This window comes from Brassica napus, chromosome A4 (genome assembly GCF_020379485.1).
Source record: "Brassica napus cultivar Da-Ae chromosome A4, Da-Ae, whole genome shotgun sequence".
Lineage (NCBI taxonomy): Eukaryota > Viridiplantae > Streptophyta > Magnoliopsida > Brassicales > Brassicaceae > Brassica > Brassica napus.
Genome location: NC_063437.1, coordinates 11,716,057 through 11,732,465, shown reverse-complemented (window position 1 = coordinate 11,732,465; position 16,409 = coordinate 11,716,057). Strand labels below are relative to the sequence as shown.

The 16,409-nt window shown below is 34.5% G+C and overlaps 2 protein-coding genes across 2 annotated transcripts; one reads left to right on the top strand and one right to left on the bottom strand.

The window, feature by feature from the left end:
- Positions 1-2,229: 2,229 nt before the first annotated feature.
- LOC125575656 (phenylalanine ammonia-lyase 3-like) lies at positions 2,230-5,294 on the top strand. Its single transcript, XM_048777578.1, has 3 exons — positions 2,230-3,155; positions 3,409-4,062; positions 4,180-5,294. The coding sequence occupies exons 1-3, from the start codon at positions 2,788-2,790 to the stop codon at positions 5,252-5,254; spliced, it is 2,097 nt and encodes a 698-aa protein (XP_048633535.1). The 5' UTR covers positions 2,230-2,787; the 3' UTR covers positions 5,255-5,294.
- A 163-nt stretch (positions 5,295-5,457) lies between these two features.
- LOC106420602 (RNA N6-adenosine-methyltransferase mettl16) lies at positions 5,458-7,321 on the bottom strand. Its single transcript, XM_048777577.1, has 4 exons — positions 6,104-7,321; positions 5,901-6,017; positions 5,747-5,816; positions 5,458-5,622 (listed from the first exon to the last, which is right to left on the bottom strand). The coding sequence occupies exons 1-4, from the start codon at positions 7,190-7,192 to the stop codon at positions 5,561-5,563; spliced, it is 1,338 nt and encodes a 445-aa protein (XP_048633534.1). The 5' UTR covers positions 7,193-7,321; the 3' UTR covers positions 5,458-5,560.
- Between the last annotated feature and the right edge of the window lie 9,088 nt (positions 7,322-16,409).

Sequence of the window (16,409 nt, the reverse complement as noted above, 5' to 3'; positions counted from 1 at the left end):
GAATTCTCTAAAATATGGATATAGCTATGATCATGTCCACATTTCTCATGCCATCCACAAGTTCCATTCTAAACTACCGTTTTCTCCAAAACGATGACCAAACCGAACCGGTTTCCCATATTGGAACACCAAACCAGCGAAATATTCAACAGGGACATTGTTGTCCGACCACATAGAAAACGACAAAGAAAAGTGTCCTAAATGTTGAATGTGTTTCTGAGTGTAAGACAAACTCAGAATGTGGTCCATGATGTAACCAACTCTTAATAATATGTCTAACTCACACTTAAAAATTAACTCAAAGTGGAGAATTGCCACGTCACATATAGCAGCTCCATCTCCATTCCATATTTTATTCCAAAAATGAAATAGAAAACAGAATAAATGAACAAAACATAAAAGTATTATTTATTCCATTTTGGAGTAACTCTAACTGGTAACATTAAAGGAATATGATGAATAAAAAGAAAAAAAATAAAAGAATAAAATAAGAGGAAAAACTAATCCTCTCCTAATTTGATAAGAAATTATTGTAGTCTATTATTCTTTAAATGTTAAGGAATGTAAAAGAATCATAGGAACAAATATTATTTGTAAATAGTGTAAATTGTAAGGAATGATAAGAAATTCACTGTTCCCATTCATTTTTTTGGTCACCATTTAGAACTATAGAGTGGAGATGAAGATGCCTTAAAGATTTTATTATGCCTGATGTAGGATTTTAATAGGTCTCCTCGAAATGTAGAAGAAAAATGATCCAATGAAACAATTCAAACCTAACTTTTTAGAAATACCATAATAAGATGGAACATTTTTACAGACAATAGATAAAAAAACCTGTCTATGTGAAAAAAAATATATGCGTTGCCAAACCTAGCTGTGGTAATATATGCGTTGCCAAACCTAGCTGTGTTAATATATCAGTAATAGGCTTAGCTTACACCAAACATTATCTTTTTTTTTTGTTACACCAAACATTATCTTAAGAGTAAAGAATTGTCATATCGCTTATATGTTGCCCAAATAATTTTACTATGCCTGATGTGGGACTCTAATCAGAACCGGCTCTTTGTCCCAAGCCAAAAAGGCATGTATTTCCGGCCGTTTTATTTATAAAAGAAAAAAAAAACATTTCGGCTGCAAATTTTCAAATTTTTCCTTTGGTTTAGCTAGTGTATAATCTCAAGTTTTTAATCTTCCCCTGCTTAAACTAGCTTCGACTCGTAATATGCACATTTTCTTTTATTTAATTTTTCAGATTGTGGCCAATTTTCTTTATTGGTTCTAGTTTTGGGCCTCCTATACCAGCACTGACACTAATATAACCCTCTAATGCAGAAGCTGAGACACGTTCGTTTTTACCACGCTTTAGCAGAACCATGACATGAAATATATACAAGTTTTCGAAAACTCTGAGAGTTAGAAACAAAGATGAAATACTCATAGACCCCCTGTTTGGATGTCTGAAAGATTGGAACGGAGCTCCACTTCCAATCTTTTAAACATTAATTATGTCTCAACTCCATATCAAGAATAAATATTCTTACGCATTTTTCACTTTTATATGTTTTTGTTTATTGAACGCCTATATTAGATGTATGTTATAACGTGGCAAGGAATATATGCTTTTAATAAAGGGCCAGGCATGCAAATGCATCGACCACCCACTTCATATATAAACATATACAATGGCATAACTAACATGTGCATTTAACTATCCACATAATTTATTATTGAGTCCTTAATATGCTTTGTCAACTAACTTTTTTTTACTTTAAAGAGAATTTTGTTTACTAAAAAAATTCATAGATTTTCAACTCGAAATAAATTGGTAACCATAGATTGATTCATATATTTTAACTTGTTCCAAATGGGAAGTGAACGAAGTTATGTATATGGAAACACATAAGGAGTTCAAATGTATACTGGAAAAGAGGACTGGAAAACACACACAGTCACACAATTGACACGTCTGCACTGCCACCTCCATCCGTGCCGTCTCAGTTTGATTTATAGTCTCGAACACTGTCACACTGAAGGAGGTTGATGGATTAAGGAAAGAGATCATTCTCGCCTCCACGTTCTCGATCTTTCCTTAATTGTTTTGGTTTTCCTTTTCTAGTTATGATAAAACACCGTTTTCATCTTGATTTCCTATTTGGATCTTTGCAATCCTACACTAAGTGGATCTGGATTTGGATATCATGTTAAGTTGTATAGATTTTCAAATTAAAACTAATTAAAAATGAATAGATTAAATGTAATCTTTATATATTCCAGCTAATATTTGTTCCTGGTACGGAGGCAGTTTTTTTCCTGCTGGGGTTAAATTAACAACAACTACATTTTATGGGGTCAGTTAGTAAATTTATTGATATTTCATCTGATTTTAGAAAGAAAATACAAGTAAATTTCATTTTTTTAATCATATGGGTCATGTGACCCCCGCCACTGCCTGGTACCCATTAATAAACTAGTTTCTGAATGGATGAAACCAATAATATTCCATGGAAAATGATTTTGCATCGGCCACTAATATATAACAACCCACTCCCTACATAAAATAATATCCGCAACCCCCACTCAACCACTGTTTACAAATTATTTGCTTACACTAACGAATCTTAACATACAAATAATTCATGGAGCTAGCTCGATCTACAACTATATAAGTGACACTGGTAATGGTAGTTTTGGCATCAGTACTTGAAAGCAACAAAGGTTACTACACTGTCTAATACATTTTTATCGGCTTTCCAAAAACAAAGCAAAACTCTTGTTGTGATCATGGAATTTTGTCAACCAAACAAAAACAACGGAAGTGCGTCTAGTGATCCACTTAATTGGAACGCAGCGGCCGAGGCTTTGAAAGGGAGCCACGTGGAGGATGTGAAGAAGATGGTGGAGGACTATAGGAAAGGAACGGTGCGGCTCGGTGGAGAGACGCTGACTATCGGTCAGGTTGCGGCCGTTGCGAGCAAAGGGACGACGGTGGAGCTTTTGGAGGAGGCTCGTGCCGGCGTGAAGGCTAGTAGTGAGTGGGTGATGGAAAGCATTAACCGTGGCACGGACACTTATGGAATCACCACTGGATTTGGTTCTTCTTCTCGTAGGAGGACCAATCAAGGTGCGGCTCTTCAAAAAGAGCTTATTAGGTAAGTAAAAAAATGTGTCAATTTGTTTTATAACAAATAGTATTATATTTGACCATGTTTAAAAACGCAAAATTATTTTGTTTCTAAAACTTTATTTAATAGAAATTATAACTACATAATTTATGTATTTTAAGTTTTATTTAATTTTATTTAAATTTGTGTACATTATTATTTTAATTAGTTTTTTTGAATTATCGCTTATTGATGTAATATGTCATGCACCAACAAATCAATACACAAAAAAAAAAAACAGGTACTTGAACGCCGGAATATTCGCTACAGGCGACGAAGATGACGACTTGTCAAACATTCTTCCCCGTCCGGCAACAAGAGCGGCGATGCTCATCCGTGTCAACACACTCCTCCAAGGCTACTCTGGTATCCGCTTCGAAATCCTAGAAGCCATCACAAAGTTCCTCAACCACAAAATCACACCGCGCCTGCCTCTACGAGGCACCATCACCGCCTCTGGTGACCTCGTTCCTCTATCGTACATCGCCGGTCTCCTCACCGGACGGCCCAACTCCCGATCCGTGGGTCCATCCGGTGAGATCCTTACCGCCTTAGAGGCCTTCAAGCTAGCCGGAATATCTTCTCCTTTTGAGCTCCGGCCTAAAGAAGGGCTTGCGCTCGTGAACGGCACCGCGGTTGGGTCCGCTATGGCCTCAATAGTACTATACGAGGCCAACGTTTTGGCAGTTTTTTCTGAAGTTGCTTCCGCCATGTTTGCTGAGGTTATGCATGGGAAACCCGAGTTTACCGATCATCTTGTGCATAAACTCAAGCACCATCCTGGTCAGATCGAAGCCGCGGCAATCAGGGAACATATCTTAGACGGAAGCTCTTTTGTCAAAGAAGCTATACGTCTCCACGAGATTGATCCGCTACAAAAACCTAAACAAGATCGGTAAGTACTTTCTTGCTTCTCAAGCAAGCTGTTTCTTGTGGCTCAAGTATATGTGTGTTTGGTTTTCCTTTGAGAATAAATTGGGCTAGCTAATAGCTTTTCGTTTGGAATTAACAGATGCGCTCTGCGAACATCACCACAGTGGCTTGGACCGCAGATTGAAGTGATCAGAGCCGCGACGAAAATGATTGAACGAGAGATAAACTCTGTCAATGATAACCCGTTGATCGATGTGTCGCGAAACAAAGCTATCCACGGTGGGAATTTCCAGGGGACACCAATAGGTGTCGCCATGGACAACGCTCGTCTAGCCATTGGTTCCATCGGGAAACTAATGTTTGCGCAATTCACTGAACTCGTCAATGATTTCTACAACAACGGTCTACCTTCGAATCTATCCGGTGGGAGAAACCCTAGCCTTGACTACGGGTTCAAAGGCGCGGAAGTCCCCATGGCTGCTTATTGTTCCGAGCTTCAGTTCTTAGCTAATCCTGTGACAAACCATGTCCAAAGCACTGAGCAACATAATCAAGATGTTAACTCTCTTGGTTTGATCTCCAGCCACAAGACTGCGGAAGCTGTGAATATCCTCAAGCTTATGTCAGCTACTTACTTAGTAGCTTTATGCCAAGCCTATGATCTAAGACATCTTGAAGATAATCTCAAGGAAACGATTAAGGCGGTTGTGAACCAAACCGCGGAAAGACACACATTCACTCTCAGCAAACCGTTCATCGAACAGAACATCCTCGGAGTTATCGACCGCGAATATGTATTTTCCTATGTTTATGACCTAAGCAGCCTCACTAACCCTCTAATGCAGAAGCTGAGAAGCGTTCTTTTCGACCATGCTTTAGCTGAACCGGAACATGAGACGGATTCGGGTTTTCGAAAAATAGGAACATTCGAAACAGAGCTGAAATCTCTTCTACATAACGAAGTTGAAAGAGTGTGGACCGAGTATGAAAAGGGTAACTTTGTTGTGGCTAACCGGATCAAAGAGTGTAGATCGTATCCGTTGTACCGGTTTGTACGGGAGGAGCTAGAGACGAGGCTACTAACCGGAGGGAGTGTCCGGACACCAGGTGAAGATTTCGACGAAGTTTTTAAAGCCATCTCTAAGGGAAAACTCATAGATCCTCTGTTTGAATGCCTCAAGGAATGGAACGGAGCTCCAATCCCAATCTCCTAAAATGTTGTATCCGACTCTACGTCAAGAAATTCTTACGCATTTCGCACTTTTATTATGTTAATAACTGTACCACGGATTTGAGCAATCAATCTCAGATGTGTTTATTACAGACAAGTTAATAAAACATTGATATCCATTGTAAATTCCACAAAAGGAACTTCTATGATCTAACAAAATAGATTAGTAGATTACGTATCTTAAAATTGCATATCGATTATCCATTGCTACGTAAGAACATGTTACATATGTGACATACAGTTTTTACCAGATTCCATTCTTAACGTGAGTAGAGTACTCTATAACGGGTTACCGACAAAATTTGGACTTCATACTTTCTTCCAAGGAACCAAAAACCACAGAGAACAACCCTGCAAATGCAAAATTACATGACCTATTCAGTTGCCTTCACGGATCGAAAGTTTTGGTATTTGATAATTTTGGTGAGATTCATGAACCAAAAAAGTGAACGATTTGCCAGCAAATCCGACTAACCTGAGAGTGGACTATCTTTATGCTGCAATGATCCTTTTATAAGCAACGTTCCTGGCATCTGCTGGAACACCTGCACCAGACATACATTTCTCCATCAAACACCAATTGAAAAAAGCAAAAGGCAGTAATACTAAAATCAAATCTCCAAACAAACCAAGATGCGGAAAGACAGGTCATCTTGAGGGCCTTGCAAACTGGAGCCATGGCTTCTCACACTATCCACATCATCCCTATTAGTGATTGTGTTGCACTGCTCACTGGACGCAACAATCTGCATAACAACAATACAAGGGAGAACTCTCTTGAGCTTGAGATATTGCAGAAAACAAAAGATCAGATGCCAAAGACAAAACGTACGTCAACAGAAAAGGTATTCGAGTTTAATTTGGACGAGGCACCACAGCTCTTGAAGAACTCTTCAACTGACAGCAGAACATCCGCAGCACTGTATTGCCGTTTAATGCCCTCAAGCATAAAAGAAAGAAGACTGCTTTTGGATACAGGAGTTGGCGCTATAATCTTCCTAGTAGCTGGGGGAACGAAGGACCAGGCGAGTCCCCAACGCGAAGTTTGCCCTTGTACAAACTCAGTGGTCTTAACAACAGTAACCCCCACTTCCCAAAGCTTCGATATCAAGAGCTTGAGGTTAGCCTTCTTCCCAAGCATAGAAGTGTACCACCTGAATCTTTCCCTGAGGACAGCGCTATCTTGTATGATACGGGTGACAAAAGCTTGCTCCCCACCAACGCAAACCATCTCCTCATGAGTTCCACCGCATGAGGTTTTCGGGTTAAGCCCAGCTTCCTCAAATGTTTCGAAAAATGGAGGATTGCACATACAGAACTCAAACGTTTCGTTATCCTTGACAACGCCCAGGAGTACCATAGTGACGTCATCTTCAGATGGAATGATTCGAGAGCGTCTGATCTCGATAAGGTCTGAAACGTGGGGGTTGCTTTGAACATTCTTCTCAGCCCACTCTAGAGCTACATCGGTAATGTCTGAGCCGACAAAACTCCAGCCGAAAAGGGAAGCACCGAGGAGAGGATAAATGCAATTAGCGCCAGTACCAATGTCAAAGCCCTTTACTTTATTGTTGCCACGTGAGCTTGGAATGATCTGGGAGGAGAGGAGGTCGTTGATCCAGTGGATGTAGTTGGACCTGTTGGGAACAGTTGGGCAGAGCTGCCCGTCGGGAATCCACCAGCTGAGGCCGTGGTCGTGGAGGAGGAGGACGCGAGTGAGCTCTCGTGTGGCGTTGTAGTCGGTCCAGTCGATGCGGGGTCGAGAGCCTCCGGAGAAAAAGACGAAGGGCTTGAAGGAAGGGTAGAGAGAGGCCAGCGAGGCGAAATCGGGAGGGTTGTCTGAGTATTTGTTCTTGGGATGGGCGGTGGAGCCTGGGGTCTCGGACCTTGCTCTCTTCTTCCCGTTACGGCGCATCGACATGGGAAATTGAAAAGCTCGTTTTTGGAGTCGGAATCAGATTGATTAACGAAGAATCGTAGCGAGAGGCGGCAAGCAACAAAATCAAGCAGGTTTGGAAGTGAAAGAAAGAGAACCAATCTCATCTACTTCCAATGGGCTTTTCACTCTTCTATTGGTTTGATTAGAGTGGGCCTTTGTATAACAACAATAGGGGGCTCTTTTTCTTTCTTCACCAATATTTTGTTTTGCTTATTTTATGTTAACCATCACAAAATTCACTTCAAACAAGATTCTCTGTACCTATAAAATATATGAACAATTTTTGTTATAAATTCAGCGTCTCCTATTGTGTTTATAAAGTTAGCATCAAGCATTTTCATCGTTAGTTAATCATGTATTTTTCATTTGACCAAAACCTAGGGAATAGCTTTCATCATTTTGACCAAATCCATATTTTCTTTGCATTACATTATGAAAAAATTACAAATAAACGTACTTTTTACTTACCTATTTACATCCGCACATACTTTCAGCATGTGAAGTACTTCTTCCTTGTAAATTTCCCAAAGAGCCTTTATAACCTAAAATTTATTTTTTCCATTGACTCATCAAATTTTAATCAGCCGCATCTACTATCTTCTCCAATGATTACAATTTTCACCACCGATGTTTTACACAACATAATAAGGGCCGTTAATGGGAGAAAAAAAAAGCTGGAGGTGGAGATGCTAGTGGAGAAGAAAAGGTGGAGACATGGTTACGGTGGAAAACATAATGTTTATGGTGGTCATGCTAGTGGCAACGGTAGAGGTCGGGTCTTATGGTGGTGGTGAAGGAGGAAGAGCTGGACGTGGAGCCGTGGATGTGGATCAAAAGTTGGAAGGTATGGAGGAGGTGACGGTGGAGGAGCTAATGGCTTAAGTGGAACTTGTGTAATTGGATATGAAAATTGTGGTGGTGAAAGAAGTGATTAGCAGTCATGGAGCCGGTGGAGGGTCTTATTGTGGTAGTGCTTACGTAGGCAGGTAGTGGAAGAGCTAATGGTGTTAGTGGAGCTTACAGATGTGGATATGAAAGTTGTGTTTGCTGGTCAGCGGTCATGGAGGCGGTTGAAGGTTTTATGGTGTTGGTTCTTAATTACGAAGGCTGAAGGAAGAGGAACCAGAGGCGGGAAAGATCAACAATTATTGATGAGAAACATCCCACATCGGATATATAAGAATTAATCTACTACTATATAAAGGGTTAGGGACAATCCACTAATTGCCAATTGGTTTTAAGTTGGAAGCCCATAATAAACTCGAATCTAACATAGTATCAGAGCGATAAGATCCTTTGACCTAATTTACTACTACTACTACTGTACCGATGTTGGGCCCTCTATGGATGTTATTCCCACATTGTCCACGCTTCAGACCTAGATGTCTGAGCGTGAGGAAGGGTATTGATGAGAAACATCCCACATCGGATATATAAGAATTAATCTACTACTATATAAAGGGTTAGGGACAATCCACTAATTGCCAATTGGTTTTAAGTGGGAAGCCCATAATTAACCAGATTCTAACAATTGATGAGAAACATCCCACATCGGATATATAAGAATTAATCTACTACTATATAAAGGGTTAGGGACAATCCACTAATTGCCAATTGGTTTTAAGTTGGAAGCCCATAATAAACTCGAATCTAACATGGTATCAGAGCGATAAGATCCTTTGACCTAATTTACTACTACTACTACTGTACCGATGTTGGGCCCTCTATGGATGTTATTCCCACATTGTCCACGCTTCAGACCTAGATGTCTGAGCGTGAGGAAGGGTATTGATGAGAAACATCCCACATCGGATATATAAGAATTAATCTACTACTATATAAAGGGTTAGGGACAATCCACTAATTGCCAATTGGTTTTGAGTTGGAAGCCCATAATAAACCCGATTCTAACAACAATTATACCCTCTAGTGGCGGTAGAGGAAGTGGTGGTGGAGAAGCTTATGGCGGAGGTGGAGTCTATAGCGGGATAGTTATGGAAGTGATGGTGGTGAAGGAGATGGTATGGTGGTACAAAAGAAAGATATTTCAGTGATGGTTAAGGAGATAGTTATGGATAGTCCACAATTTGAAATCGGTTTCATGACCACATGAACAAAATTAAATGAAGGTTATAATAGATATTTTACTCCACCTTTTGCTGCACAAAATACACCTCCAGCTTGAAGTATGTCAAAGTGTAATACAACACCTTTAAAGTATGTCGGTTGATAAAGCTCTCTTACATTATCACATTCAGATTTTTCTTCTTCTGGCACTTCACAATGATTTTTTTTGTCAGCTACTTCACAATGCTTAGATCATCTTTTTCATCTTTCATATAATAAATAAAATAGTGTTTATTGTTTTTTTTCACCTACATACAACGTTAGATGAGATTCAAGAGTAATATACAAATGATACATATATAAATAACTTTTGTGTGAATTAATTTTCTTTTATATTTTATAATTTTAGAGTTTGGAATTAAAATTCATATTATAATCCTCTTAAAATTAACTATAATTATGTTATAGAAATCATATGATATTATGTTAAATTTATAAATGCTTTGACAAAGATTTAAAATATCTAAATAAATCATATATCTTAGATTGTAAATGAATTTAAAAAAATCTAACCTATTTGAAATCTAATAGAGTTTATTTCAACTTATATAACCAGTAACACCCCTTAATGCCTAATCATAAATCACTTAATCTAACACTTGAATTATTAGTTAGACAACCTAAATATTTACAAATTATCACAATATACTAAATAAATATTATATATTATATAAATATTTTGATTTAAAATAATAAATTTATTTTATTAAATTTTATACTATAGTATATTACTCATTATAATTTATAATTCCTTAATCATTCTAATTTATAAGTAAATATCTATAAATAGTTAACTAATAATAATTAGTTAATATTTTAATTTCAATTATTTATAAGTTTTAAATCATTTTATAATCTATATGTATGTATAAAAATAAATAGAATATTGTGTTAAAATCATTATACTATTATACTATCCACATTTTTATTTATATTATAGTAATTTAGATATCAATTTATATAGGTATTAGTGTATATGGGTGTCTAGTTGGATTTGGTTCGGGTTCAGTCGGTTCTTTAGTGGCATATATAAAAGTTAGCTTTATTTGGATATTTTAAAAGTTAATTTCAGGTTTTTTCGGGTCCCGCTCAGACATAATAAGACATAGAAAACCCCGTTGAACCCTTTTTAATTTGAGTTTCAGTTATTTAAATACTTGTCAGTGACTCAAAAATATGCACTTTAGTTCATAAATATGGCAAAGATTAAACAATTTGTGCTAACAAATTATTTTGACATGATTCAGAAGTGGTTGTTAAGAGAAGAGAAACATAAACAAGTTACTAAAAACTCTATAAACATAAGAAATGTTATTTAAACTTTTAAAATAAAGTAACATTGTTAAAATTCTCAAACAATATTTTTCATAGCCAAAATTTAAATACAGATGGGAGTTTTGAGTTGATTAAATATAAAATATTTGACCAAATCAAAATACAATTTTCATAGCCAAACTTCAAGTACATAAAAATAATTAAATATTTGACCAAATCAAAAGTGAGTTTTGAGTTGATTATTCACGTGACAAGTACTTATTTATGTACAAATTGGAAATTTTTAAGTATTTTGGTATTTATTCATAATTTATATTTATGCCAAATACCATGAAACAAAATCCAGTCATATATTTATGTCAAATTTGATTTGGGTAAAATCCAAAACCCAAAACCCAAGGTGAGCAATACCAAATGTATATGAAGACTATTTGAAAATACTGTATTAATAAAGTATTTATATTGAAATATTTACGGAGAAAAATGTAACGATAAATACTAAAATATGATATAAAATATTATTCATTGAATTGTTAAACAAATAGTATAATTATTGGGAAAATTACATATTTACCACTTTCATGGTACCACTTTTCATTTTTACCACCACTAATGAGACATTTTCAAAAATACCTTCTTCATTAAGTTGCAAAAGACTCTTATGCTCTTGTTATTTATATATATAATAAATTATTATTTAAACAAAAAAAATTAAAAAAAAAACAAAAATAAAAAAATAAAAATAAAAATAAAAAAATGTAATTTTTTTTATGTTTTCGAATTATACTTTTTCAAATTCGAACTTTTTTATAAAAAGAAAAATTTTGAATTTTTTTGAATTTTTTATTTATTTATTTTTTTCAAATTTCTTTTTGAAAACCGAAAATTATGTTTGAAACTATTTTTTAAAATTTTTTATATATATTTTTAAGTATTTATATATTTATTAGAATCATAAATTTCACATTCCAAAAACCCTACCCCACCCCTCAACTCTAAACCTTACGTTTAGATTAGTTAACCCTAAGGGTATAATTGTATTTTACCCTTCATTAAAAGTGAGGGTAAAAATAGTTAATGTAAACATGAAAAGTGGTACTATGAATGTGGTATTTGTGGTAATTTCCCATAATTATTAGTACTAAATTATAAATAAATAGTACTCCAAAAAGATAAAAATCAGTTGTAAATCAAAACTTCTAAAAAGAGATAATAGACTATTGAGTCGATTACCATTTATGACACTTTTTTTATCTTTTTTAACACTTTAAGACACAAATCCACTGGAGGGACACTTTCCTTGAGTCTGAGAGCTGTTTTAGACAGAAATGCCCTTGCTCAGAAGAAACGGAAGATGCGCTTCTGTTTTGGGTAAGTATAAATTGTAACTTGTTTTTCTTATTTCTCTTAATGTTTCATTAACTTTTATTTCAAATTCTAAAATATATAAAACAAAAATAATTATCACATTAAATTATGTATAAAATTCTTATCTTTTAACATCCATTTTCATATATATATATATACTAATATATATACAAAAAAAGTATGGACATGGATACCATAGTGTGGATAATATAGTTATAAATTAATTGTAGACATGGACACAAAACCATATTGATTCATACACTATTTTAGTTTCTGATTAAATAAATATATAATAACCATATAAAAACATGTTTTTTTTCTTATTATTTTGATATCCATATATATATTTTATATTTTAATGTCTAACTAAATTGCTAAATTATATTTTATTGGACATATGTTTTATGGATGTGGACACAATATTTTTTTTTTACAAAATTCTATGTTTTGTTTTCTATTTTTTATTTAAAGATGTATATGACCAAAAAAATTAGTATAACAAAGTGATATATATTTGTTATTTAATGATATATACTTTTATTGTTTTATCTAATTTTCTATATATATTTTTTTATATATAACTTATAAGAATGTATGGATATGGATGATAAAAGTGAACGTAAGATATGTGGACATGGATATAAATGTGTAAAAGAGAATATCTAGACATATTTGTATGACACACAAGTTGTATCCACATCAAAGTTTCTGAAAGAGATCATGTTAAATGATGTCCATTATCGATTATTTGTGAGCTAGTAGGTGTGGACATGGATTAGGATATGTTTATATGGTAATCATGAAGAACATAATTGGATAAAACATGTCTGTGGTGTATACTTGAATATTTTGATACTAATTAGAATACAAATCTGCACATTTAAAAATTGAGGGTGAAAACAAATACTTACATAAATATAAGGACCAAATATGTAAATTCATCATTCTTATTGCAGATCTGATCGAGCTTTCATCCATGGCGATACCAAGCTCAAACCACTGCAGCTTCACCTATATAATGGATGAGACTTCGGAAATGAGTTGAGCAAGGCGAGGAGTCAACTTGAGCAGCAGATCTCGTGGTGGCGGAGGATTTCGACGAGCTCGAACCCCCATGGCTTCACTGAGCCACCGAGCTCACCGACGCGATGTTGAGCTCGAAATCCATGTTGAGGCGTTTTTCCTTTCTCTTTTTTATCCGTGGATTCTGTCATGATTTGTAATAAAAAGATAAAAAAACAGACAAAAAATAGAGATAGACAAAGGAATAAGAAAAAGTTGAGAAGAAGGAGACAAGCCAAGAGGATTAAGAATTAATTGTTTCTTTGATTTGATGAAGGAGAGTGTATCGTGATTATTGGATTTGAGTATGCGTTATGAAAATAAATAAAAAGAAAAATAGAGTTTAATAAAAGTGAATCTGAACTTTAATTTCGAAATTCTAAAATAAATAAATTTTTGAATGATTTAATAAAAAGACTTTTGGATTTAGTTAGAGTTGTTAGTTAATGTCTTTCTAGTTATTGTTAGATAAGGCTGAGGGCATCTAGGACATTGCACATAGAAATTGTGTGCTTCCAGCAACTAGTGTCTAAATATGCAATTCCAAAGACATAATGTGTCCTATAATGTAAAAAATTCTAGACTATTTGATCTCTTAAATAAACCAAATTCAAAAATTCAAACCGAACTCGGTCCGGTAAAAATGAAAATGAACTAATTCGAATCTAGCATAAATGTTGAATGAGGCTTGTTTTATGGTATTTTAGGTTATGAGTTTTATCTGAACCAAACTCGAATCTGAATGGATATCCCAAAAACCCTGAAAATTTCAAAATTCCATAAACATACTCATACCAACCCGAACTCAATCCCGAATAAGTACTTAAAATATTCTAAGACTTCGTTGAATACCTAAAATAAGTATTTATTACATAACTAATTAATTTAAATACTTAGTTTAATATATTTTTGTATTTGATGTTTTTCCTTCTTCCGTATAGTCGAGTGTATCGGGTTCAATATGTTTTCACTTCTGGTTTTTCAGATATGATGTGTTAGCACATAATTTTTAATTTTGTTCTTTAATTTCTTCGATCTCTAATTTCACTTATCAAAGATTACAATGGAATCTAAAAGAATTATGAGAAGAGAATTTGTAAATTTTAATTTTTGGTCTTTGTTTCATTAGATCTTTGTTTGGTTTTCAGGCCTAACTAAGTACTCTCTCCGTTTCATATCATTTATCATTTTAGAGTAAAATTTTTGTTTCATTTTAAGTGTCATTTTATGTTTTCAGTGTAAAATTTAATAGATATATTCTTTATTTTATTTTTATATTGATTAAAATATGGTTAAGTGTATAACTAATGTTTTTTTAATTTTGGGAATATGCAAAATTAAATGTTTTCTAAATATGTGTGCAAAAAGTTAAAGTGGCAACTAAAGTGAAACATAAAGAATATATAACAAATTTTGGAGTCGAAAACTCGATTAAGATCTGAAACTCGAATTATATTGGATTTAACCGGTTTTTTAGAAATGTTACTTAATTCTAACTGAACTCGAGTACACTCCAACCAAATATGAATCAAACTTTTATGATATCCCAAACAAGATGAAATTTATAAACTTAAAATCCGAAAACCGATTAAACGTGAACCAAAATCTGATTGGTCTCCCTAGGGGTGGGCATTTTACCCGAAATCCGAAGTGGCACCCGAACCCGATCCGAAAAACCCGAACCGAAATCCGAACCGAAGTAGCAAAATATCCGTACGGGTATTGAATTAGGAGAGATTGGATATCCGAACCCGAACGGGTAATATCCGAACCCGAATGGATATCCGAAAATAACCGAACATATGATAATTAACCTTATATTTATAGTTTACATCTTTCATTTTATATAAAATATTTATATTGATACTACACATACTTTAAATTCATATGATATACATACGACGTAGAAGATGATTTGCTATTCGCTTAAAATGCATGTCAAACTTCTTATTTCAGCAATTAACAAAAAGTTACATCCAAAATTTAAAAACAATAACCAAATTAATGTCTTTTTAGTTTGAAAATGTTATGTCCAAATATATTAACCATGCAATCTATTATAAATAAAAAATAGTTAAGTGAAAAGTTATATATTTAAATACAAGAAATTTGAGAAATGAAAATTTTCATTTTTTTTTCTTCAAAATCTAAATATCCGAACCCGATCCGAAATAACCGAAACCGAACTTAAAATACCCGAACCCGACCCGAAGTACAGAAATACCCGAACGGGTTCTATACCTCTATACCGAAATACCCGAAAATCCGAAATACCCGATCCGAACCCGAACGGGTACCCGAACGCCCACCCCTAGGTCTCCCGAATACTCAACCCTACTCTTAACGCATCACTTGAATCTAATTCACAAACTGATTACAAGACCAACAACTTTTCTTATTGTCACATGGTTAAAGGAAGCATTGACATGTCCCATCGTCATGTCAAATGGACAAAAAGACGTTAGACTTTTGACCACTGCCTTTGACTGAAAACAATAGAAAACTATGGGGAGAATCTGTAAAAAAGTTAAATTTAGGGTCTGACTGGTTCAAACGTAGCGGTTGCGGTTGCGGGAGTTTATGGATGCGGGCGGTTGCGGTTTCTAACGGTTTTAAGAGATTTGTATGACTGGTACTGCGGTTAAAAATTGATGTGTTTGCGGGTGATTTATGACTGGTTAACTACCAAATGCGGTAACAGTCAAATAATAAATTAACAATATGTACATTTAATATAATTATAAAAATATCAAAAATCATAAAACTATAATAAATATAAAATTTATATTTAGAAAGTTATAATTTTAATTTTTTGAAAATTTATTGAAACTGTTTTTATTATAAAATTTTATAATATTAATTAAAATATAATAGATATATTTTAATATTTTCATAATTTCAATTTTTAAAATTTTTATCAAAATGTTTTACTTTTGTATATATATTGTTTTAAAAAAAAAAAAAATTTACACTCCAGCAACTGCCCGCAACCGCAAACGCTAGCTGGAGCCAGCTTTTGAATTTATGAGATTCAAAGCGGTTTGAAGCCGTTTAAAGCGATTTGAGTGATTGTTGCAGACCGTCGACAACCGCTACCAACCGCAAAAGCTGCGTTTGTTGGTGGTAGCGGAAAAACCAGTCGCCCCTTTACTTGTCCGAGAAAAAAAAAAAGAAATCACGCAGTTTACGTTCCCAAAATTGTGGGGCTAGTCAAAATATCTTCTTACGTCCGTCAACTTTAGTGTTGACTGAACCTTTTTTTTTTTTTGGTAACACAGTGTTGACTGAACCTAAAACCGAAATATTAAATATTTTGTCTTCTCCCCATAATATCTTTCACTCCGTTAGATCTCTTCGGGAGAAGAAG